The sequence below is a fragment of the Podarcis filfolensis genome (assembly GCF_964270895.1).
Source record: "Podarcis filfolensis genome assembly, chromosome: 14".
Taxonomy (NCBI): Eukaryota; Metazoa; Chordata; class Lepidosauria; order Squamata; family Lacertidae; genus Podarcis; species Podarcis filfolensis.
In genome coordinates, this window is record NC_139616.1 from 49,270,522 (window position 1) to 49,294,130 (window position 23,609).

The 23,609-nt window shown below is 44.6% G+C and overlaps 2 protein-coding genes and 2 long non-coding RNA genes across 5 annotated transcripts in view; 2 read left to right on the forward strand and 2 right to left on the reverse strand.

Moving 5' to 3' along the window:
* Window positions 1-1,793: 1,793 nt before the first annotated feature.
* LOC310748770 lies at window positions 1,794-4,678 on the forward strand. Its single transcript, XR_014541361.1, has 2 exons — window positions 1,794-2,775; window positions 4,492-4,678. It is a non-coding gene; the product is annotated as an uncharacterized lncRNA (long non-coding RNA).
* Window positions 4,679-8,605: 3,927 nt separating this feature from the next.
* LOC310749259 (large ribosomal subunit protein eL27-like) lies at window positions 8,606-9,058 on the forward strand. Its single transcript, XM_083585935.1, has one exon. It carries the CDS (start codon window positions 8,631-8,633, stop codon window positions 9,024-9,026), a length of 396 nt encoding a protein of 131 aa, XP_083442061.1. The 5' UTR covers window positions 8,606-8,630; the 3' UTR covers window positions 9,027-9,058.
* A 1,526-nt stretch (window positions 9,059-10,584) lies between these two features.
* Window positions 10,585-13,082, reverse strand: LOC310749288. Its single transcript, XR_014541529.1, has 2 exons — window positions 11,488-13,082; window positions 10,585-11,342 (listed from the first exon to the last, which is right to left on the reverse strand). It is a non-coding gene; the product is annotated as an uncharacterized lncRNA (long non-coding RNA).
* A 1,150-nt stretch (window positions 13,083-14,232) lies between these two features.
* The window catches only part of TTYH3 (tweety family member 3), a 79,171-nt gene continuing 69,794 nt past the window's right edge, over window positions 14,233-23,609 (reverse strand). For both annotated transcript variants that reach the window (XM_083585742.1, XM_083585743.1), the window contains one exon: window positions 14,233-18,347. Coding sequence is in view for 1 of the 2 variants with exons in the window: in XM_083585743.1 (XP_083441869.1) it covers window positions 18,276-18,347 (72 nt within the window). In the remaining variant the exon portion in view is untranslated. The remainder of the gene's footprint in view (window positions 18,348-23,609) is intronic.

Below are 23,609 nucleotides of genomic sequence, written 5' to 3' on the forward strand. Positions count from 1 at the left end.
GAGGAGACCAGGGCAGAATTAGCTGTGGGATCCCAGAGCGGATAATCTTCAGAAAAAGGGGAGGGAAGGAAGGGGAATAAAAGATCAGGCTAAGTTCACATTGAAAGCCAGGTGGAATAGCTCTGTCTTACAGGCCCTGCGGAAGGAAGTTAAATCCTGCAGGGCCCTAGTCTCATGGGACAGAGCGTTCCACCAGGTCGGAGCCATCACTGAGAAGGCCATGCCCCTGGTGGAGGATAGTCTGACTTCCTTAGGGCCTGGGACCTCTAAACTATGGTTATTCATGGACCTTAAGGTCCTCTGCGGGGCAGACCAGGAGAGGCGATCCCTTCCTGTGGTTTCCAGCAACTGGTATTCAGAAGTATTGCTGACTCCAATTGCGGGGGCAGAGCAGAGCCGTCACAACTAGTAGCTATTGCTAGCTCTCTCCTCCACCAATACATATAATCCTCTTCAAAGCCATCCTAGTTTGTGGCCATCACTGGTTCCTGCAGGAGGGCGTTCCACAGTTCAACTACCGTATATGCCCTGTGTGAATAAGTGTTTTGCTTTATCCATCCCGACTCGTCCAACGTTGAGCTTCATAGGATGCCTGCAAGTTCTGCTATTACGACACACACAGAAAAATCTATATTCTCCATGCTATGTGTCCTACAAACTTCTGTGAGCTGGGGCAAAACTCTGGTGCCGTCCCCCCAGCCCCACATTCCACCTCTGCTCTCATTTCTCAGCTAAAGACTGGTAGAAAACAACAACAATGCACACACAGAGGCACAAACACAGTGAACTCATTTCAGACACCCATTCTGGGTGTATGGATTGGCAGTAGCCAATGTGTGTTGCCTTAAAACTGAGACTCTCCGCAAAACCATCAGAAACTATTTGCATTATGCTGCAAAGCACACTTTCATTCTCGCATGTCAGTGGAATGGTCTGCGTGTGGGGTGGTGGTGGGGATGATATATGGACTCTGGCTGGGAAAAGCCAGCTCCTGTTGTTTGCTTTGTAATGGTTCAGCAACCCAGAACAGCCACGATAACGTCTGGGCTGGCTCTCCACGGTCCAGCAGTGAGGGTTGGGTGCTTGCCACCGGAGGAAGCCGTTTTTCATCACCGTCTGGCCAGCGGCTGCAGCCTCTGGAATAAATCTTCTGTCCCATAGCGAGCCAGATTTGATGGCTAGCCAGCAGTGTTATCAGAACAGCAGTATATCCTGGAAAAATCTACCTTCGGCTCACATTAGAAATAGACCTCGCAATGTATTCAAGAGGCAGTAAGCATTAATCTACAGAGAGCAAAAGAGCAAACCTCTTGAGCAAGATTTAAGCCAGCCTGCCAGGCAGCTGGACTGGGATTTGTGCTCTGGCCTTCCAGTGCCAGTCAACCTCCAATTTCCTCTAACCCTTTATGATACAAATATCCATGAGTTAACCCCTAAACTAATACTTTCAGCTATGCAGAACAGCTCTATCAATGGCAATTGGTCATGATGGCTATAGAGAACCTCCAGGTGAAGGGGCAGGCTATCTTTGAGGACCGACATGCATAGTATTGCTTTTAGGTCCTGCTTCAAGGCTTGCTGGTGGGCATCTGATTAGCCTCTGCATTAAATGGGCCTTTGGCATGACCCAGCAGAGCTCTTATACCCCAAAGGGTACACAGTCTGGCGGCACATGATTTCCATCACCTTGCTGAAGCTAAGCAGGTCCAGGCCTGGTCAATGCGTGGAAGCTCATGGACTCTGCCTTGGTTTCTGCTCCAGAAGAAAGTTAGAAAATAAACAGAAGGGAATAAATAAATGCATGTATCAAGATTTCACATCTCACTCCCTGAGGATGCTGTTATGCCCTTCAGGAACCACACATGACACTGGCCAAGGGATGCCTCCACTCTCTCATGGTTTGCTCCCCAGTCACAGCATCAAGTTGAGGAGCAACACAGCTTACACTTGAAAGCAGTGCACATGAAATTGCTGTGCAGGGTACTGAAAATGCCTAAAAAGAGCTTTGAGGTGTGTGGGGGGGGGGGGCGATGGCCCTCCAGGTGTTGCTGGGGAGACTCCCACCAGCCCAAGCCAGCCTGGCCAGGGATCAGGGAGGAGGAGAGTTGCAGTCAAGTAGAAACCAGAAGGCCACAGGTGCCCCATGCCCTGCTTTAGTGTCCCCTACAAGAAAAACAGGGAAGTTGTACCAATACATGACCATCATACAGTCAGAAGCAGGGTGGGCAACTACCAATTTTAGTTTATTTTACGTTCTAGTTTTTCCGCATCCTGAAACTAGTTTTCCACATTGCCACTACAATCTACAATTTTTTAAAAAGAAATCCTTCAGAATATTTGTCAGCATTTTGCTGCAAATTTGCCCCAATAAACACATTGATTAAAACACTTATTTTCTGCAAGCAATTTCTCCTAATGCACTTTTGTACGCATCGTTTGGGTGGAGACACGCATTGCAAAATTTGGAGCAGTGCAAATTTCAAAGGATAGCTGTGCTTTGGTTTGCGGCATGGTTTGAGATTTGCAACTTAGGTAAGTTTATCCTTAAATGCAATCAAAACCACATTTCTCCCTACTGAGCACGTATTGTTTGCCTTGATTTCATTGAAATCAGCTTAGCTTTGGCCAAGCTGTAGCCAAAGTTTTGTTGGTCTACTTACTAAGATCCTGACACCCAACTGTCAGAAGAAGCCAGTCCTGTTTAACCATCCATGCACTGGTGGAACATGTAGACCCTGCCACCTATGGGTATCTCTGCAAAACAATTCTACAGAGGTTTTGTTTTTTTTTTTTTTTTTTAAATAATATTTATTGAAGTTTCCAAAATACAGAAAGAGAAGAAAAGAAATTATGAAGATACATTCAGAACCTTATTTTCAAACATCCACTTTCTGGGACTCCCCCCTTCCCCCACCCCTACTGTATTCCCCTTTCATATTGTTGTTTCCACAAGTTCTATTTCTGATTTAAAGCACAATTTATATACCCCATTGTTCAAATTTAAATTTATACAAACCTTATGCAACACCCTTGATAAAAAAAAAGCAAAAGATCTCTCCCCATAGCCCACCCCCTTTTCTTTCCACAATGTCCCCCTTTTTTCCCATTAAAGTAAAAGCACACAGAATAAAAGTATAAAAAAATAAAAAATATATTAGAAAAAAGAAAACCAATTCAGAAAATAGTTGCAAGCCTTTGGATTCTAATTCTCCCTCCCCTTCCCCGGTTTAATTTCCCTTATCCTCCAATCTATGTTTCCAGCCTGGAAATCTTAAGTCCATCAATCCCATTTTTCCCCCAACTCCTTGCAGAATTATTTCCCATTTCTAGGATTACTTTCTTTAAAAATTAATTCCTAAATCTTTAAAAATGTCAAATTATAAAATTCCCCCCATTGTTCTTTCAAGGTTATAGTCCAGCTTCCTCTTGTTCCGCTGCTAAAACTTTCTTATTCAGAAGTTTAGTAACTCTACATGGGTTGTTGTTATTCAGGAACAAAAACTTGCGTTCAGTCCCTTCCTTCTTCAGTAAGGTATTCTGTTGTCTCCTTTTAGTCTAAACACCCTGTAGACAAGATTCAGTTTCCGTTTTGCAGCTTTCCCAGGAGATAACCAGTTCTGTGAAATTCCGGAGTGTTGTATTTTTCCCGGCTTACGCCCATCTTTGTAATGTCCCGAAACTCCTCTAGGGGGGTTGTTGTAACTTTGTTTCCAAAAATCCGATTGTTCTCCGTATTTTCGCCATTTTGTATTCAAGTCTTAACAAATTATATCAAGTTGTAACAAATTTGACCAGCAAGGTCCTTGTAATAAAATCCTCTTTAATATTCCGACTTTGACAGCTACTTTGACAGCTGTCAAAATCACCGGCTCTTTTCACCAGGCTCACTCCTCAATCGCCCCGGTTCCCAGGGAGGGGGGTGCATTTTCCTTCTCCTTCAATTCTTCCTCCAGCACAATTCTTGTACTTTCCCATCATGGAATTCTTAATTTAGCAAAGATACCGTTCTTTTTGGGCCTTGGCTTCCCAATCCTTGTTTTAAAATGTCTACAATAGGGAGGGGGACTGACTTCCTTTTTAGATCCCCCCCCGCTCGTCTCAAATCCCAAAAATTTTTCTTCTTTTAAACCCGATTTCCAATTTACTCACGGGTTGTTGTTGAAAGTCCAAATTCTCAATGGAAGAAGTCAGCGCTCTCCGCCGGATGGCATGCGGCTTCGCTCGGCAGGGATGGCAGAGGACTCAAAGCACCACGCTTCTCCCCGGCACCCGATCCGTAGCCTTTAAAAAGGCTCCTTCACGAGTCGGGAGGGCGCTAGCGGTGCTAGCCGAGTCTCCAAGTCCACGGCCCCCGTGGCCGTGGTTTCTAAGGGTCCCCGCATCGCCGGTGCGGTAAAACCCAGCCCCTGCCGAGCCGGCTCCCTCCGGAGCTCGGAGGGAGTCCGCCATTCGGCGATGGCGCCAACCCGGAAGTCCAACAATTCTACAGAGGTTTTGGACAATACTTCAAGTTGCATGTTTATTTCTGTTACAAAGGAAAGGCCCAAAGGGGTCTTATGAAGTAGAAACAAAATCTTTGTCTGTATGGAGCCACTACAAGTAAACAGGATGTCCTGTCCCAGAAAAGAGCTGCAAGATGAAAGCCTTTAATTTTATTTTATTTTTAAATTGAAGCTTTTTTTAAAAAAGCATGTGACATAGATACCAAAGTAGAAGATGGCTGCAGAAAAGGTTCTATTAAGAAAAAGAAAATGGTAGCCATGGCTGCTTATGGAATGATGAATCAACGCTATAGAATTGCAACATGGCAAGAGAAGTATGGCATTCAGAAGAGACTTAAAATTAAGTTGGAATAAAAAGGCCATGCAACACTCCTAGGGGTCACATGTATGCTGCCCTGACTTCCATGTTGGAAGTAAGGCAGAATATATATCTAAACAAAGCACCAATTTCAAGTATTGCTTTTAGTTGTCAGAAAAGACGTCACAACAAACATAGTTCACACAAGTTCTGCAAGCAGGGGGCAGAAGCTATGTTTTTTTCTACTGCATTCTTTTACAGGGACAAGAAGGTCACAGAATCGTAGAATTGGAGAGTTGGAAGGAACCCCAAGGATTATCTAGTCCAGTGCAGGAATCTCAACTAAAGTACCCATAACAGATGGCCACCCAGTCTCCTCTTTTCCAGGCTAAACATACCCAATTCCCTCAACTGTTCCTCGTCAGACTTGGTTTCCAAACCACTGATTATCTTGGTCCTCCCCCTCTGTACCCATTCCAGTTTATCAATATCCTTCTTAAATTGCAGTGCCCAGAACTGGACACAGTATTCCAGGTGTGATCTGACCTGGAATAGAGTGATACTATTACTTCCCTTGATTGGGAAACTAGACTTCTGTTGATGCAGCCTAGAAGCGCATTAGCTTTTTTGCTGCTGCATCACACTGTTGACGCATGTTAAGCTTGTGTCCTAGGTTCGATCTCTGACATTTCCAGGAAGAACCAGGAACGCTGACGAGCCACTGTCAGGCAGTGTGGACTGTGCTGAGCCGGTTGCAGCAATGGACTGACTCAGTATTAAGGCGGCTTCCTGTCTCTAAAAGCAGAGCCTGGAAATGGCAATGAGAGAAGCAGAGTGACACGGATGAAATCCTCCCATCTTGCTGGGAGGAAAACGAAAGGCAGTCTAAGAGGCAGCTGAATGGAGAAGCAGCAAAGGTCACAGAGCTGTGGTTCTCACGTTCTACTCCTTGGCGGCTGGATCATGTCTAGTAAACTATTCACCGTCCAGCAGTTGGAGCACCGTCCACGAAGAAGCCATCCCACTCACCCAGCTGGTTTGTGTCCATCTCCATTGAAGATGAAGAATGATCTGGGACCAAGTCTGTGGCCCCGACCTGACGCTGGAGCGTAGAAGAAAAAACCCTAACCAGCAGCAAATTTGTGTGTTGTGGGTGAGGAGTAAATGTTTTCAGCTGAGCAAAGCTTGAAGCATTGACTGATGAATTATGCAGAATTGGCAAAACTGACGGCTAGACTGCGAGAAAAGGACAACAGTGACTTTGAAAAAGAGTGGGAACCTCTTATATTATATTTGCAGAAACAAAAAAAGAACATTGACTCGATGGTAGGATTTAAATAAACATTCACACCTTTATTGATAGAGAACAATTAATGTGATGAAGGAATAATATGGTGGACTGTAAAAATCAGCAGTATATAATAAGGAGGACAACAAATCAGAAATGGAAGCTGAGGGAAGTCCAAAGAGAGGGAGGGGGTGATGATGTGTAATATGTATGTTATTGATATGAGATGTTTGTAATGATAGAAAAGAAAATCAATAACAAATTCTATATATATATATAGGACTCTTTCGCTACTTCCCCTCCAATGACAGAGCCCTTTGGCCAGGTCTTTCCTAAACACAGAATGTGCCAGAACTCCTTCACAGGAGCTCCCCTGTCCAGTTCTCAGGAAAAACTCAATTGAATTTGTGTGCGTATTTGGGAGCTGAGCGTGTGGGCTAGGTACTTGGAAGCACATCACGGGGGTGGGGGGGATATGCTTGATAAAATTGCAGAAGTATTACACCGGCTCAAACACTTGAACTTGATTGTGTACATTCTTACTCAGACTGTAAGTTTCAGTGAATGATATGGGCCTTAATCTAAGGTTACCAGATTTTTTTCAATGAATGAATCCAGGGACATTTTTTAGTAGGAATGATAGGATTTTGTATGGGGACTGATTTGTAAATCCGGGGACTGCCCCCTTACCTTAATCTCGAGTCAGGGCATTTGGCATTGCAGTTCCTTTAGTTTCCCTTCCCAAGTAGAAATTAAGATATCATTTACATACACAGCAAAATGAGTAGACTATACCTTTCAGAGTAGTGTGGGAAACGCTCCCTCACATCAAGAAAATCAACCTGCCTCCAACGACAAAGAGAAATAACCAAGTTCTGGCACAGATCCCTCTTTGCAATGTTATTTTCCAGCAAAATAGCTAGAATTACTCTTGCATCACCTCGAAAGACTGGTTGAATTGGATGGAGGCAGTGGGTTTTTATCACGCTGCATGTGTTAACTGACTTATAAATGGCAGGATGTCTGGATCATCAACATAACTGGCTGTGTGTGTGTGTGAATATAACACCTGAACTTTTCTACATTTCATTTCCTTTCAATGTCACAGCTTACAATTCACCCCTTCCCCGCCCATGCAGTCTCTCTGTCTGTCTCTCTCTCTCTCTCTACTACACCAACTCAGTATAACAATTCATGCATCCGACAAAGTGGATTCTAGCTGACAACAGATTTTGCTATCATGAATTCCTTAGTCATTGCTTCAAGACTCTCTTTTGTTTTTTCCTGGAGGTGCTTAAAATTTTACAGGGGACACATAGGGTGCTGCCGCCACCTGGTGGAAGCACTGTGACACGAACACTTGAAATGTGAGTGTTATGTACTGAGTTGAATAGGATCCAAACTGCAGCAGTCTGATTGGTCCTAGAACAATAGGATCCAAAAGGCAGCAGTCTGATTGGTCCTAGAACAATAGGATTCAGAATGCAGCAGTCTGATTGGTCCTAGAACAATGCAGCAGTATGATTGGTTGGCAGGAACCACCCAATCATGCTCCAGATAGAAGTGAATCCACAACCTGATTGGCTTACAGTAGAATTCCGGAATTAGCCAATCATGTGCAGCCCATTGTGTAAATAATGTATATAAAGCAGATACCTTGAGGGGACATTCATTCATTCCTCCTCACCACTATGAGCTGAATAAAGAGCATGAAATCACTTTGCGACTCTGAGTATATTTCAGTGAGTAAGCAGAGATAGCATTATGGTCTGCAGCTGAAAGCTGTGGAAACAAGATAGGATTGATGCCGAATGCAAATAGCAACTGGAAGAAGCAGAGATGGACTCCTTTCACAGAACCAAGTTAATCTACCCACTATCCCACTTGTTAAGGGACGTGGGTGGCACTGTGGGTTAAACCACAGAGCCTAGGATTTGCCAGTCAGAAGATAGGCGGTTCGAATCCCCGTGACGGGGTGAGCTCCCGTTGCTCAGTCCCTGCTCCTGCCAACCTAGCAGTTCAAAAGCACGTCAAAGTGCAAGTAGATAAATAGGTACCACTCCAGCGGGAAGGTAAACAGCGTTTCCGTGCGCTGCTCTGGTTCGCCAGAAGCGACTTAGTCATGCTGGCCACATGACCCGGAAGCTGTATGCCAGCTCCCTCGGCCAAGAAAGCAAGATGAGCGCCACAACCCCAGAGTCGGCCACGACTGAAGCTAATGGCCGGGGCCCCTTTACCTTTATCCCACTTGTTCCTTGTTTGTGTCTTTTTAAAAAAACCTCCATTATTTTCTAGTTCCAGTGTGGCTATTTCAGTTTTGGCTAACCTGATGTGCTCCAATTGCTTTGGATGGCAACTCCACCAGCCCCAACCAGCACAATCGGTGAAGGCTGCCTGCACCATGAGGGGCAGACGGGGAAAGCAATGCAGATATTCTGGATATTCCATATCTGGAAACATCATCACTGCACCCTGGGCACCTTCTCTGGGTCAGAGTCCCACAATAGGGTGTGGGTGCCATCGCCGCTGCAGCTCCAAGTTTATGAAACCAGGGAAAGTCGTCATTGTCCTTGCTGGGCGTTACTTCGGACACAAAGCTGTTATTGTTAAGAATATTGATGATGGCACCTCTGACCGCCTCTACAGCCACGCTCTGATGGCTGGCATCAATCGCTACCCACGCAAAGTGACAGCAAGCATGGGCAAGAAGATTGCCAAGCATGCCAAGAGCAAGTCCTTTGTGAAGATCTACAATTACAGCCATTTGATGCCTACCAGGTACTCCGCTGATACTCGCCTTGGCAAGACTGTTGTCAGCAAGTATGTCTGTAGGGACCCTGGGCTGAAACGTAAAGCCCGGCGGGAGGCCAAAGTGAAATTTGAGGAGAGATACAAGACAGGCAAGAACAAGCGGTTTTTCCAAAAGCTCAGATTCTGAGTGGCATGCATTTGCACCAATAAATATTTTTTGGGGGGAAAGAACAATGGGGGGAAAAGGAGAACTGATCCAGGCATCTTTTGAATGCGGACAAGAGAAGTATTAACCATCCTGAACAGGTAAGGCAGTCGATTTCACTTTCACTGTCAATACGGTAAACAAAACCCGATCTATATGGCTTTCCCTACAAATGATGGGTCATCATTACACACCTTTGTGGCAACTGAGCCCACAATGGTTTTTGACAAGAGTTATAAGGTACAACATTTGCAGCCATTGCATCAGGGAAGGTTTTCGTGGCACTATGACTTGGGAGAAGCCTCCCCACGAAATCATGATCTTTGACATGCTGTGCATCAGGGCACACTTCCCTATGCCCACATATAATAGTTGAGTTGGAAGGGACAGCAAGAGTCATCTAGTCCAACCCCTTGCATTGCAAGAATCTCAGCTAAAGCATCCAAAACAGAGGGCCTTTCAACCTCTGCTTTGAAGCACCCACTGAGTCCACCTCCTCCTGAGGGATTTCGTTCCACTGTCAAACAGCTCTGATGTTTAGCTGGAATCTCACTTTTTGTAACTTGAAGCCATTGGTTCGAGTCCTTCCCTCCAGAGCGGGAGAAAACATCCAGCACTGCAGTGCAGAGGGTTGGTCAGCAGGAAATGTACCTCACACAGGCCAAGAAAAGTGAGCCACCCATTTTATAGAGGACGGGTCCCTGCTCTAAGGAGTTCTACCATCTGAAGTTCAACGCAGGGGAAACAAGAGGAAGCAGAGGCAGCAAAATGCAGGGAAGCAACAGGCAGCTGCTTCAGTAACCCCACTTAGACTCAGTTACAGCAGGGCAGCCTTTGCCAAGAGATATGCTGTCTACAGTGGATGGGAACTGTAGTCCAAAAACATCTGGATTGTACCAGGTCAGGGAAGGATGCCATGGACGATGCCAAGGACTGGAGAAGGGGGCACGTCTGCAACCAGTGCTGTGCTGGTAAGCTATGCCCCTCCTCTTTCATCCTCTCTTATTGCAAAATAGTAAGGGAGTGGATGGCGCTGTGGTCTAAATCACCGAGCCTCTTGGGCTTGCCGATTGGAAGGTCAGCAGTTCGAGTTCCCACAACAGGGTGAGCTCCTGTTGCTCTGTCCCAGCTCCTGCCTACCTAGCAGTTCGAAAGCACGTCAAGTGCAAGTAGATAGATAGATACCACTGCATCTCTGGCTTCTGTCAGTGTGTCCCGTTGTGCCAGAAGCGGTTTAGTCCTGCTGGCCACATGACCCAGAAAGCTGTCTGTGGGCAAACGCCGGCTCCCTCAGTCTGAAAGTGAGATGAGCACCGCAACCCCATAGTCGCCTTTGACTGGACTTAACCGCCCAGGGGTCCTTTACCTTTTATTGCAGAATCTAAGGAACCAATTGCATGTTTCTCTCTCTGTGTGTACAAATCCATAAAACACAGTCCCCAATACTAACAAACTATGCCCAAACTTAGTTAAATATAAAACAAAAGCCGCAAGGAACAATGGCAGTGATTTAAAATTAAGACACGTAACTCCAGGGCTATGCGTTTTCAAAGTTTATTTTAAAACATTAAACTGAAGCTGAATAGAAACCACAGAAATTACATTTAGAACTTTTTGTTTAGCATTTGCTGAACAAGGGGGGAAAGAAAACCCAAACCAGTAAAAAAAATTAAAAAATGGTTACAGTACAATTTAATAAAACTAATGAGAGGAAAGGGAAGGATACAAAAACAGGCTCACTCCTCAGTTTATACCCCCACAAAATTTCAAAACATTTGGGGTAAGTGCAGAACACTTGAAAGCAACTAGTCATGTTCAAAGGCTTAAAAAAAATTACACACATATACATGTGTATCTTTATATAAAGTGGCATGATATACAGTACAGCCATTGTGGTTTTAAACAAAACCAAGTTAGGAGAGAGAGAAAATGTCAGTTTTGTCTTCACTGGTATGTTTCTGTGACAGTAAGTCTAAAGGTGAGGGAGAGAAGTCCTCAGGCAATTCCCATGTTGACTCTTGTTAACAAAGGATACAGGACCTATGTTACAGCTAGGAAAAGCAGCCTGGCCTATTCTTATGCCTTTCCTTGCAGATCACTGCCCAGAAAGCAGAACCACCTTTTTACAGCACGGGGACAAAGACAGTCATCTCCCAATTGTGGCTGCCATTGGTCTGCTAATGAAAAGCACAGCTACCATAGCTGGTTCATCCTAGTTGGCAAATCCCAGAAGCAAATTTAACAGCACCAAAACACCTGATGCTGTGTGTGTGTGTGTGGTAGCAACATTCTTGCCAACTACCAGTGGCGTAGCGTGGGGGGTGCAGGGGGGGCCGGCTGCACCGGGCGCAACATCTGGGGTTAGGGCAAATCCACGGGTTAGGGGGCGCAAATTACTTGCCTTGCCCCGGGTGCTGACAACCCACGCTACGCCACTGCCAACTACTCTCAATGCTCTCTGGAGATGGAGCCCTTGTGGTGGAGAAATTCAGAGTATAAGAATCCTAATGTAAAATAGAAAAAACCAACATTGCATAGAGAGGACAGTGTTGTTGTTCTTGTTGTCAAAGACACTCAGCACCTAGAATGATCCTGAGGGAGTAGAGCAACCCCTCTTTAAATATTGAAAGGAATAACGCTTTGCTTTCCTCATAGCTGCCTGCTTAAAAACTGGCCTTTTCTTCCTCTTTTTTGGTCCAAGTGCACCCAGAAGGGGCATTTTTCTGTTATAAATAAATAAATAAAAGCCCACACCTCTGCATCTTCCTATGCAGGACGTCAAAGCAAAACTTCACCTAGTTGGGCGAGAGGAGAGTCGCCTCGTTTACAGAGGAAAAACTGAAGTCTAGTGAAGCCAAGCCATCTCCCCAATCCCACCGCCAAACTCTCATCTGACAACTGCATGTCAGTCAAGAATGAAAAAAATCTAGGCTCTAGGGGATCCCAGCTCTCACCTTCAATGGTCCCATCAAATTTCCCACTCCTGATACAGCGACTCCTTTAATCAACCACCCCACGCTTTAGAGGTTATGGGAGCTTAAGCCATGGGTTGCCAATGAAGCTCTTGAGATCTCCCCCTGCAAGAGCCTCTGAGCCTCCCCATTCGCTGCCCTCCTTGATCATTAGGCGATGTGGTTAAAAGTACATAGGGCTGAAACAGGAAGTTGGAAGAGTGGCTCTCTCCCATTTCCTTTTCAGCACTGTGCACTTCTCAAGGCTGAGATTAATTCTACTGGGTCATTTTTTAATCGGATCCCTTGGAAAAGCAAAGTGTGTCTCTGCATCTTCTCTCTCTTGGACAAGCTCAAAAATAAAGATTAGCAGCAGAGATTCTTTCTTGCTTTAGCAGATAACATTCCAGGAATCAAACTCTGCAGTCCTGCAACTAGCTGTGCATAGTAATTTCTCTCTCACACACACATAAATGGCTAAGATCCAAGAAGCTACTCTAGAACAGGCTCCCTCAATCTCGGCCCTCCAGATGTTTTGAGACTACAATTCCCATCATCCCTGACCACTGGTCCTGCTAGCTAGGGATCATGGGAGTTGTAGGCCAAAAACATCTGAAGGGCCGAGTTTGAGGAAGCTTGCTCTAGAGGTTTCCAAAGGCTCTCACATGCCCTGTAGACTCCTTTCAAACAGCGAGCTCCCATGTGGCTCAGGGCCTGCTCCTCAAGACACGTTCAAACTGGGTTAGACTTAAGGTTTTTGAGGTCCTGGCCAGCCATTAGTTAAAACAGGATGGGGAAAGCCCTCCAGATGTTGTTGAATTACAGTTCCCATCATCCATGATGATTCAAACCATTGGCTGGGGCTAATGGGAGTTGGAGTCCAACAACATATGGACACTGGTTTCCCATCCAAGTTACAGATTAATCTGAGTAACAGAAATGGGAAATATCTAAGGTGAAGAAAAGGGGAACCCAGCTGATTTAATATTGCAGGCAATTCAAAGAGAGCACAATGAATTATAGTCTGAAAATTCATGAAATGTAGGAGATAAATGTTTGTATGGCATAAGGAGTTGAAATCCAAGCCTCCTGGTCCTGGAAAAGAAAGATCTTGCCTGATATTCAAAGCCTCCCACCTTGCTAAGGATGGCAGAGAGTCTGTACGCTCTCCAGAAACACTGGCTGAGAGCAGGCAAGAACAGTGTAAGTTAACACTGGCTTGTATCCGCGTGGCCTTTTAAGAAGTATTTTTTGCATGTGAATCACATAAGCTTGCCTCCAGTTCATGAGTACCACACGAAACCTTATGCATGGGACACATTTCACACAACCAAAACTATCCCACAGTATCTCTGCTACAATCTGACACACAGCATTATGTGAAATGGTCCTATGACTTTCAACCTTCCATGCTGAAGTAGGAACTTGAACTGCAGGCTAAAGCTGTGTCAAAAGAGAGAAGCTCAACTTCTTTCTCATGGCTGGGTCAGCCACTGCGACATTGATTACTGCAAAATGTAGGTAGTATTCTTCCCCTTTGTGAACATACACAATGCTCATCCTAACAGGGGATAAAGAGCAGAGGCGGCACAGGCTTTCTAAATAGTGTTTAGCACCAAGAATTTCAAGACATGCACGAATTCAAGCCAAGTGAAACTGGCTCCCCATCTGCTTACAGTAAGTAGCCCGCCAGGAGTTTCAACACTGCCATTTCTGCACTTCCAGGCAGGCAGAAAAACAAAAACAGGCGGCTTGTTGAGTGAAGTGTGCTGTTTGGCTTGGTAGGTCACAAGCTGTATGGCCCAGATGAATCTAGGTGCCACCAAGTGCCTGGGCTAAGCAGTAATGTGGAAGCTTTAATTATTCTTGGAAATCGTACCCTGAGCACACACACACAAACACCTTTCCATGAACATGCAATCTGCGGCTTGGGAAATTCTGGGCCGCCCTCTCCTTCCATCACTGCTAAGCTGGTCACACCCGAGGCACTAAATGAAAATATGTTTCCAGTGGTATTTAACAAGGAATAGGGGACAACAGAGGAGAATCGAACTCCTCAGATCGGCATACGTGGATGAACGCCAAGTTTGTACACTGAACCCTTCTTTTTTCTTTTTCTTTTAATAAGCAAAAATGAACTCAGAATGGAGTCAGCTAACATTAACATACAGGATACAAAACACTACACTTATTTCCAGGACAGCACACACAAGAAAAAATAAATTCACAGCCAAGTCTTGATTCAATTTCCTTTTTTTTTTTTTTAACGATTACAATGCAGTCTTGAACACTGGACGCAGAGAGTCCAACATGCTATATACATTTCACATTGTGGAGATGTTTGTGTGCTTGACAAGGTTCTTGGTTCACAATTGTTTTTTTTAATAAAAAAAGTGCTGTGACAATGCCATGGGGGTTTTTTTTTGGGGGGGGGGGGAGAAGGGGAGGAACATGACCAAATAAAGCAGACAAGCAGATGGCCACAGATGCACTGGGGGTGGGGGGAGAGAAAGAAAATCAAAAGGAGAGTCTTTACTCCAGTTTCCCATTCCGATGTCTCACTGCCTCATTTAGATTCTGATCAGACAGTACTAGGTATTGGTCTTCCTCCCTCTCCAGAATTTCAGAAACTAAATCAAAGTTAGGGCGATGGTTCTGAAATGATTTGAGAGTCGCTGAGGAAATCAGCCAGGACACATTCCACGCAATATGGTCTTGAGATTGTTCCCCCCCACCCCCATCACATTACTTAAAAACTCATACAAATTAGGACAGAGAAAAAATAAAGTTTTTTGTGGTTTCACTTGCTATACCAAAGATATTTAAGAGCCCCAACAGGCACCAAAGCCAGCTAAAAGATAAAACCGTCCAGTCAGCAATTTGGAATTAGTCTGTTCGGAAGCTGGCCTGGAGGACAGGGCAGAGTGGGGGTAGAACAAATGATGCAGAGAACTCCTGAGAAGCCGATTCCACAGACATGCTGCAACCACAGATGGTTTGGGATTGCACAAGAGACTACACCGAGTCACCTCACTTGCAGGTCACCACTGTGTGCACTTCTCCTCGTGCTAGTGCAAATGCCCCCACACGCAAGCTTCTTTTTCAGAAGTAGGTCCACTTAAACTAGCCTTGGAAATTCCCCACGTGCTGTTGGTGTCACTCAGGAATCCATATCGGTGTTGTTCTTTTCATTTTTTTAAAAAAGAGGTTCAATTAAAAACCAAGTTGAGTCTTGCCCACGTTAAATTAAGATATACACCAAGGTCCTGCATTGCATGCAACAAGGCAGTTAGATGCTGTGACTCTACGGAAGTTGGAAAAAAAGTCACATCAAGTCCAGAGTCCCCCAATCGAATCCACACAGTTGAGACCTTGCAGCTTTGCCTTATATAGCATCACTTTTCCCCAAATGGTCTCCTTCTAGCAATCCAATGGAAGATACTAAGCATATCTCCATTTGGCAATTCATGATCCAGCAGTGTACCCGGTTGCTCCTTCCTCTTCAGAGCGTAAGTTGCAGCTACACCTTGGACGAAGGCAATTTCTATAGTGGTTACTGTAATGTTGTTGTTGGTCCCTTGGTTAGCATCAGTATGGACAGACAGCATTTACTGGAGCATCTGCAGGGGGTTGGGCTACTTGACCCTTGGGGTCCTTTCCAAATCTACAGTTCTAGGATTTCATACTCTGTGAATCTCTTCCTTTCTACACTAGTGGGAGTGGGGTGGGAGAGACCTTGATAGAAGGCTTGCCTTTCTCAAGCCATTAAAAATCATGGCTAGGCTACCAAGGGTGATATTTGGGGGCTGCTTCTCCAGTACAATCTGAAAACTGTTCCATAAATCTAAGGTGTTTCAAGTGTACACCTACATTTTTTTGTTTTAGAAGCATGAACAAACAAGGTGTTTCAAAACCATGTACCTAAGCAGAATGAGGATTAACTCCCAACTGAGTGTGCACTCAATGGCAAATGTGGGTTTGCTGCTTTGCAATGCGCAGTATGGTCCTTAGAGTGGGAAAAGAGACCAGTTTTGGAGCTAGCCAGATGGAAAGTGATTATTAAAAGGTTGCCGGATGGCAGGGAGGAGATAAACATTTACCGTCTTTAACTTTTTAGACCCTCTCCTATTAGTATTGGGTAGCATATGACCATAATCTATACCCAGAGGTAAATTTAAAGGCTTACTTTGCTGTTCATATACATGTAAATCTTTTTGACAACTGACTGAAGACTGTTTCAATCTTTCTTTCTATCCTTCTGCAGGCAGCACCCAAAGATCCCATGGTCCTCTAGCATCCTCCACTTTCTCAGTAAGCAGACTGGAAAAGAGTCACACCTTTGTAGGAAGTAACCTATTTCCAAGGAGAAGGCATACAAACCTTCCCCTGAAAGCAGCCCTTTGCTAATGGAAGAGATACGGGTTATCAAGTGGGTGAACAGCTCAGCTGATTAGAGCGTGGTGCTACTAACATCAAGGCTGCAGGTTTGACCCATATGGGGCAGCTGCATGTTCCTGCATTGCAGGAGATTGGACTAGATGATCCTCAAGGTCCCTTTCAACTCTACAATTCTATCATTCTATGTCTGGAGGAGTTCTCCTCCAATACTGTCCTAGGTGATGGGACAAACTCACTGTGGCTTCTACGTGAACTTAAATGAGGACCCCCCCCCCAAGTTCTGATAAAGGTGCCACACAAAAAAGTGATCTGGTATCCCAGCTGACATTGGGAGGTATTTTACCCTGTCTCTAGTCACTTGTTGCGGGATATGTTACACAGAAATGAAAAATCAAAGTATTAAATAAGTAAAGGCCTTCCCTGTCCAGGATTTCCTGTTGTCACCCCCCACCCCTGGACCCCCATGGTGATCAAATAGAGCACCTTCAATGCAGCAGCTGTGGGATTGGTGCAGGCATCCCTGAACCTTGATCTCTCTCAATCTGCTGTTGATCTTTGTTGCCAGCACACATCATTTTAAGAGGCAACTGGAATGTGATTTGTGCAGCCAATATGAGAGATTAGCATGACGGGCCAAAGAGGGTGGTGGGAGAAAAAGCAAATATCAAACCTGTTCTGACATTCACAGTATTTTTGCTCCCCAATTCTGGGATACAGGAGCAGCATAAATCTGTAGATTGACTGTGGAGCTCTCCCAAAGGTCTGTATCTGAATCCAACGCTTCTAGGGTCTTGCATGTCCCAATGCTCAGAACAAGCAGTAAGTCCATCTTGCCACAGGGGAACATTTGCACCGAACCTGGCTGGCACTCTTAGTTGCGCTTTCATCATGTTACACTCGTGCCATGCGGCCAACGGCAGAGATAATAAGATGCTTCTCTCCCCCGTCTAATGCTCCGTTAAGCATTGTCCTGAAATATTTTGGCACCAGAAGGAATGCTGGCTCCAGTTTCATGTCTGTACATCAGTGTCAAAGAACTTCTGCTGATTGCTATTAGAAAGTCTAGTGGCAAAGTAGAGTGGGAAAATTCAGCACAGCCGATGTGAACTCATCCATGCATGTGGGTGCATGCATAGCGTGTGGGGAGTGAGAATACAGCAGTTGGCAAGGGAAGCCCCCTACTTCTCCCCAGGTGTTTGCGCCTAGGTCTGAAGAGAGGGAGAGAGAAGTAAACTTGTACTGGAAGAGGATGATTGAATCAGCAGGCCTTCTCATTCTAACACGGAAGGAAGAGGTGGCCTCCCAGATTTGTTGATCCTGGAATGAGGAGACGCTTCTCTAGGGTAGCACAGAGATGAGAGATACGCAGTAGAAGCTGAGTGCACGTGAACTTTATGACAGTGTGCGCATTAAATATGGCTTCCTCGGATTAGTATGTCACATCCATAGTACTTCTGTAAGATGATCCACTTTTTCTAGGCTTGACTCACGACACCATTTTCGTCCTCAATGAATTAGACAGAGGCCTGGCAGAAAAGGTGGCAAGCGGCTTGCAATTTCCTGATTGGCGGTCAACAAAAGCTGATCCGACACATAGCAGGGTAACATGGGTGAACTGGCGAGTCTCCTGCAGGTGTGCACAGGACCTTGCTTCTCTGTCCACTCCTGCACACACAGGTGCAAGTGAGTATAGCCTTAATCAGTAATAAGCTTCCACCTAGCTTTGCCCCTAGTGCACTCCAAAGGGGTGGAGAAGCAAGAAAAGCAACTGAGCTGGATTCAGGACAGAAAAAAAGCAGGGCTGTTCTGCGAGGACAACACAGGATGGCAGCAGTTGGCACGTTTTGTTCCTTTTTTTTTAACTTAGACCACATTCTAGTTTTTAATGCACACTGCCAGAGTCTGGCCGAGGCTGGTTGGTGGCGAGGTATTTGGCTCTCATGCTGGAGGTGTACTGGAGAAAGAGAAAAAAACACAAAGAAGATAGTAGATCAATTCAGAGTAATCGGCAAGACCTTAAGACTCAAGTATTGCTTGATACATCCCCTTGTATTAAGATTTGAAGTTAAATATCAAATGGTTAATCATCCTTTCCGACGCCTTAACAAAAGGTTCACCTAGGCTTCTGACGGATGCCAGAACCAAAACTCCTGGGTGTAGAAGATATATGCATAACAAATCCCATGATTTTTTGAAGGAAAGCCTCGGCAGTTTAGCTGGTATAAAAACAAACCTAAATTTGGAATTTAGACAGGCCATGAGTGATACGCCTATTTACAAAATACTTGCAAGTGCTCCCTGATTAAACAGTGAGGAGAAAAAGAGGAGAAAAAGCAGAGATTTGGCTCACCAGATTTCCTCTTTCAATCATGCAAAGAAAGGAAGAGATGAGTGGCAATATATAGATACACTGCTATATCTATATTTTTTACTATGAAAGAAAAAAATGGAAAATTTAAGGGCAGCGTATGTGTTGCAAACTGAGGGCTGCCCAGGAACCCATGCTGGGAGGTATAAAGCAGGGTCAGGTCTTCTAGAGGCATTGCTACGATCACTGGCACAAGGTGGGAAAGAGGAGCTGGTGAGGGGGACACAATCCTACCTTTCCGTCATATAATGCAACAAAACACATTGATTATGCGTGTATATATATATATATATATATGCATGTGTTATACACACTTGAACCAGCACATAATAAAAATAACCCAACATAAAAACCAACATAAAGTCCAAACATTGATACAGTCCACCCTACAAATCCATCCATCCATCCATCCATCCATCCATCCATCCATCCATCCAGGAGCCAGCTAAAACACAGCAGAGCACCCCTTCAGCTGCCTTTAAAAGTGACATTTTCACTTGCCAATGGAAGACCAACAAGGAGGAAGGAACCCAGGCAGATATGCCAGAGGATGGTCTGAGGACACAAGATGTAGCACCCTGAGCTCCCTACTCTGGCAGCTGGTAGTTCTGGGTCTGGGTTGGTACCTGGGCAGTAGACCACTGGAAATCCTTTGCATGCTGCTTTGAGTTCCAAGGTGAAAGAAAGGCACAATATAAATGAAATGAAATAAAGTAAAAATAAAAGTGTCTCCCAAGGAAGTGTGTTTCCTCCTTAGAGTCAACTTGGTGTTATCCCAGAGTCACTGTTTTACTCCTTGGCAGCGATCAAATCAACTTAGCTTGCTGAAACCAAGCATGGCGATGGACTCAGGTTAAAATCCAATGCTCAAAAACACAAGATCAAATATCGCTGAGTGAAATGAGGCTTACATCTGAGTAAACATGGATAGGATTCGGCTATTAAGTGTGGTTTCTCAACACAGGCCTAGAAATATTGCTGTCTCTTCAAGTCTTTGTGGCTAGAGCTTCTACTACAACACTTCCACGCAGGATGTTGGAACACCTGCCTCAATGGGATTAACACCTGTTTTTACTGGAAAGACAGATGTTCTTCTGGGACAGGTTAATGCTCAGCTATAAATGTCAACCAGATCCTGTTCTCAAGGTTGTTGCAGTAGCTCCAGAAGTACCCCTTGCTGGGCAATAGGCAACACAGAGGTGATAAAACAGGCAAGGTCGCTCATGATGTAAAGTTTCTTTCTCTCTCTCTCTCTCTTTTAAAAAAAGAACAGTGTGAAATCTTAGTGTGTACTACGAGGTACAGAGCAAGTTTACACAGAGAGCAAGACAGAAACCACTACATTTATTTCTGATGTGTGCACTAGGGAAGAGAACATTTGATTCTGTAAAGCAGAGCAGATATTAGGATAAGAGGCAAAGTTAGTGATTCAACGGCATTCCTGATGCCAGCTCAATTTCCCATACATGCCCATGTATGAGGACATCTTTTCAGTCAGGTCTTTCACTGCAGATGACTTATGGACAGCCAACCCGACCTTTCAAATTTAATTAGATAAATACCTCCCGGTTAATATCTGTGCTGTTCCCACTGAGATAGATTCCTTTGATTCCCATCTTTCTAAAGAAAAGTTATGTCCTACAGACAAAAATATTACTCTCAAAGTTCTCTTGAAAGGAGAATCAAACCTTACATTTATTATGCTTTTATCACACCCTTTCCCCACGGAGCTCAGTGTCTGTGTACATTATTCTTTCATCCTCTCAACCAACCCTTTCAGGTTCGGCTGAAATACAGTGCCTGCTCCCCCACCCCCAAATACCCAATGACCTTTAGGTCTACACCATTTCACACTCACATATACAGCACAAAGTCGTCGTGGCTCAGCAAATGATTGTCTCACAGATGAACAACAAATCACAGTTTGTTCCTCCAAAGCTTGGTTTGCTACCCAACTACTCTTGCCTTGTGCCTGTGTAGCTTGGTGAGCATATGGGGGGGAGTGGTCAAACAAACCATAGTTAAACAAGGCTGGTGGGTTCAAACAAGATACCAAACCATAGTTAAAACATGCCATAGTGCACAACTCAACCTGCCATCATGGTTTGCTGCTGGGTTCAGACATTCAAACAAACCACACTTTGGCTAAACCAACCATGGCTTAAAGTTATGAGCGTGTGGACCAGGTCTTTGGCTGTCTAGCTGAAGTTTAACTTGTGCAGGTCTACAAAACAGCACTACTCTATGGATCACCTCTCATTTTATTTATCAAGTTGGCTTGTTAAATTAACCAGAGTTGTTTTAAATGGAGATCTCTCATTCGAACACAATGCTAAATTGGGATTCTGTAAAAGTGAAACAAACTCTGCCCCCAAGTCTTCCTCCTAGTTCCGTGGGAAGAGAAGGAGGAAACAGGAGAGAACCTGAGGCTTGGTTCAACTTTTATATATTATGGATTCGTTCACTTATGTAGGCAGTTAATATTTCTAAGAACTAGTCTATTTTATTCCTCACTTGAATGACACTGTGAATGTGGGTAGCTTCAATATCTTGCAACTGCCATAAATATTTTGCTGATAATCTTTGGCCCCTTCTCAGCAACTGAATTTAAGACAAAATATTCATGTCCAGCTTTTCTGAGCATGAGCCAGCCTGATTGGTGCTGATGTTCTGGTCAACATGTACACATTTTGGGTTGCTGGAACATGTATCCTATCTTCACTAAACATTTTCACCTGGGAGGGCTCAGTCTGCTAAATACATTTTAGGGACTGCTGATCTTTGGAACAATCCCAACCAAAATCTGTGCCCACATGTTCCAAGGAGACGCTTCTTCACAAGGTGACAGTTCCACTTCTCTCTCCCTCTCCCCACCAATCTTCCTACTGCAAGATCTTGAGCAGGAAAATTTCTGGCCCCAACCTATCTGCATTAGCTGCAACATACTTTTTTTTTTAAAGCAGTTTTACTCAGAATTAAATGTAAGAGCTTTCCCTTGATCCCCCCCCCCAAAAAAAAACATTTTCAAGATGTGTTGGGAACAAGATTAGTTGTTGCAGCTGCTTCCTGTATGTGGTGTTTCTTCCAATTGTTTCTTGCTGTGTAAAATGTTAAGCAGCTCTTTCCCCCTGCTGGTCCTAACCTCGGAGGAATTTTTTCCTTAGAAAGCAAAAGGGGGGGAAACAGCAGAACTACGAGGGACAGCTGAACTGGTCCTTAGTGGAAATTCAAAGTTTTTCTCCAGCAGAACCACACAATTACTACAACACGTCCTTAATCTAAATCAAGTTTTGGGGTGGGGAAGAAGGATGACAGGCATTTTATAGAGGCCTACCACTTAGGGAGGGCAGTCTCTGCCACCCACATTCAAAATTCATGTATTCTCTCTAGTTAACTATTGTTAGAAACCATTGCAGGCCTACAGAGTAAGTTATGCATACAAAAAGGAACAAACATTTTTGCTTCAAACATGAAAGAGGGTGAGTGTTTCACCTGCGCTGATAAACTTGCAGTACTGATCATGCAATTTAGCCTTGTTTATGGTCCCACCAGAAAGTTCTATGCCCCCCTCCCCCCAATGCAAAATGGTACCCCTGATTATATTCATTTCTTTGAGGACTTTATATACCGCTTAATTTATCATAAGCATTCAGTGTAACATTTATTTTGTTTTTAAAGTTCAGATAGTGCTCTAATTTCATGAAGTATATTCTGCGCTGTAAAACTATCCTGGGGTTGGGGGTGGGGGGAATTGCCTGAAATACAAAGTAGGTAATACAGAACATTAAAAATACACAATGCAATGGGCAACTGCATACACCCATGAGAATTAGGAAATGCTGCATCCGGGGCTTGGTTGCCCAAGCAAGGCCAATGCAAGACTGCTTACAAGAGAGGAAGATGCAGTGGCATTCTGGAGAGTACAAGCAACATGCATTGAATGACACACACACCCATTCATGCGCTTGATAAAGAGTGCGCCGAGCCAAGGCTGTTTCCTTGACAGGCCAGCCATCTCAAGAGACCCACAAGCATTTGCCAAAGCAGAGCAAGCCAATGACAAGGAGGTGGCAAGAATGAAGACCAGGCAAGTGACACCGGAGAATGGAAGCCAGCGCAGCACAAAAGCCCCAGCAGGAATGGGTGATGTGGAGGCGTAACAGCTTGATGTATACAAACAGGTCTAGGAACAGGATGCAGACTGTGGCTAGTGGGCTGTGCTAACCAACCAACCAGGGAAACAAAAGAACCACCTGCATTAGGGCAGGCACTTTTTCCAGGGCAGATGTCTTTCAGTTTGCTTCAGTAGATAAAGAGTGCAGGTTGGTTGGTTGGGCTTGTTTTAAAGGGATGAACCGCACAGGATTAAGCTCTCCCCAAATATCTGCCTCTAGGATTCAAAACTACACATGGCTCTCAAGAAGCTACTTTGTACTTAAGTCAGACCATTGGTCCATGTGGCCCAGGGCTGGCTACCTGCTACTGCTTGCCAATACCTGAGATCTCAGGCAAAGGCTCTTCCAGCCACACCTACTCACAATACTTTTGTTATGAATATAAGGAAGCTTTATACAGAGTCACACCGTTGATCCATCTAGCTCGGTATTATACATTTGAGTGGAAGCAGCTCCCCAGAATTTCCAGCAGGAGCATTTCACTGTCCTACCTAGAGATGCTAGGAACTGAGCAATGCACATGCTCTAACTTTGAACTACAGCCACTGTAGTCCCCCGTCCCCCCAGCTAGGATGCTAGGAATTGAATTTGGACCCTTTGGCATATAAAGATGGCGCTCTTATCACCAAACTATGCTTATTCCCCTTTCCCTTTAAGATTCTACAGAAGTTGT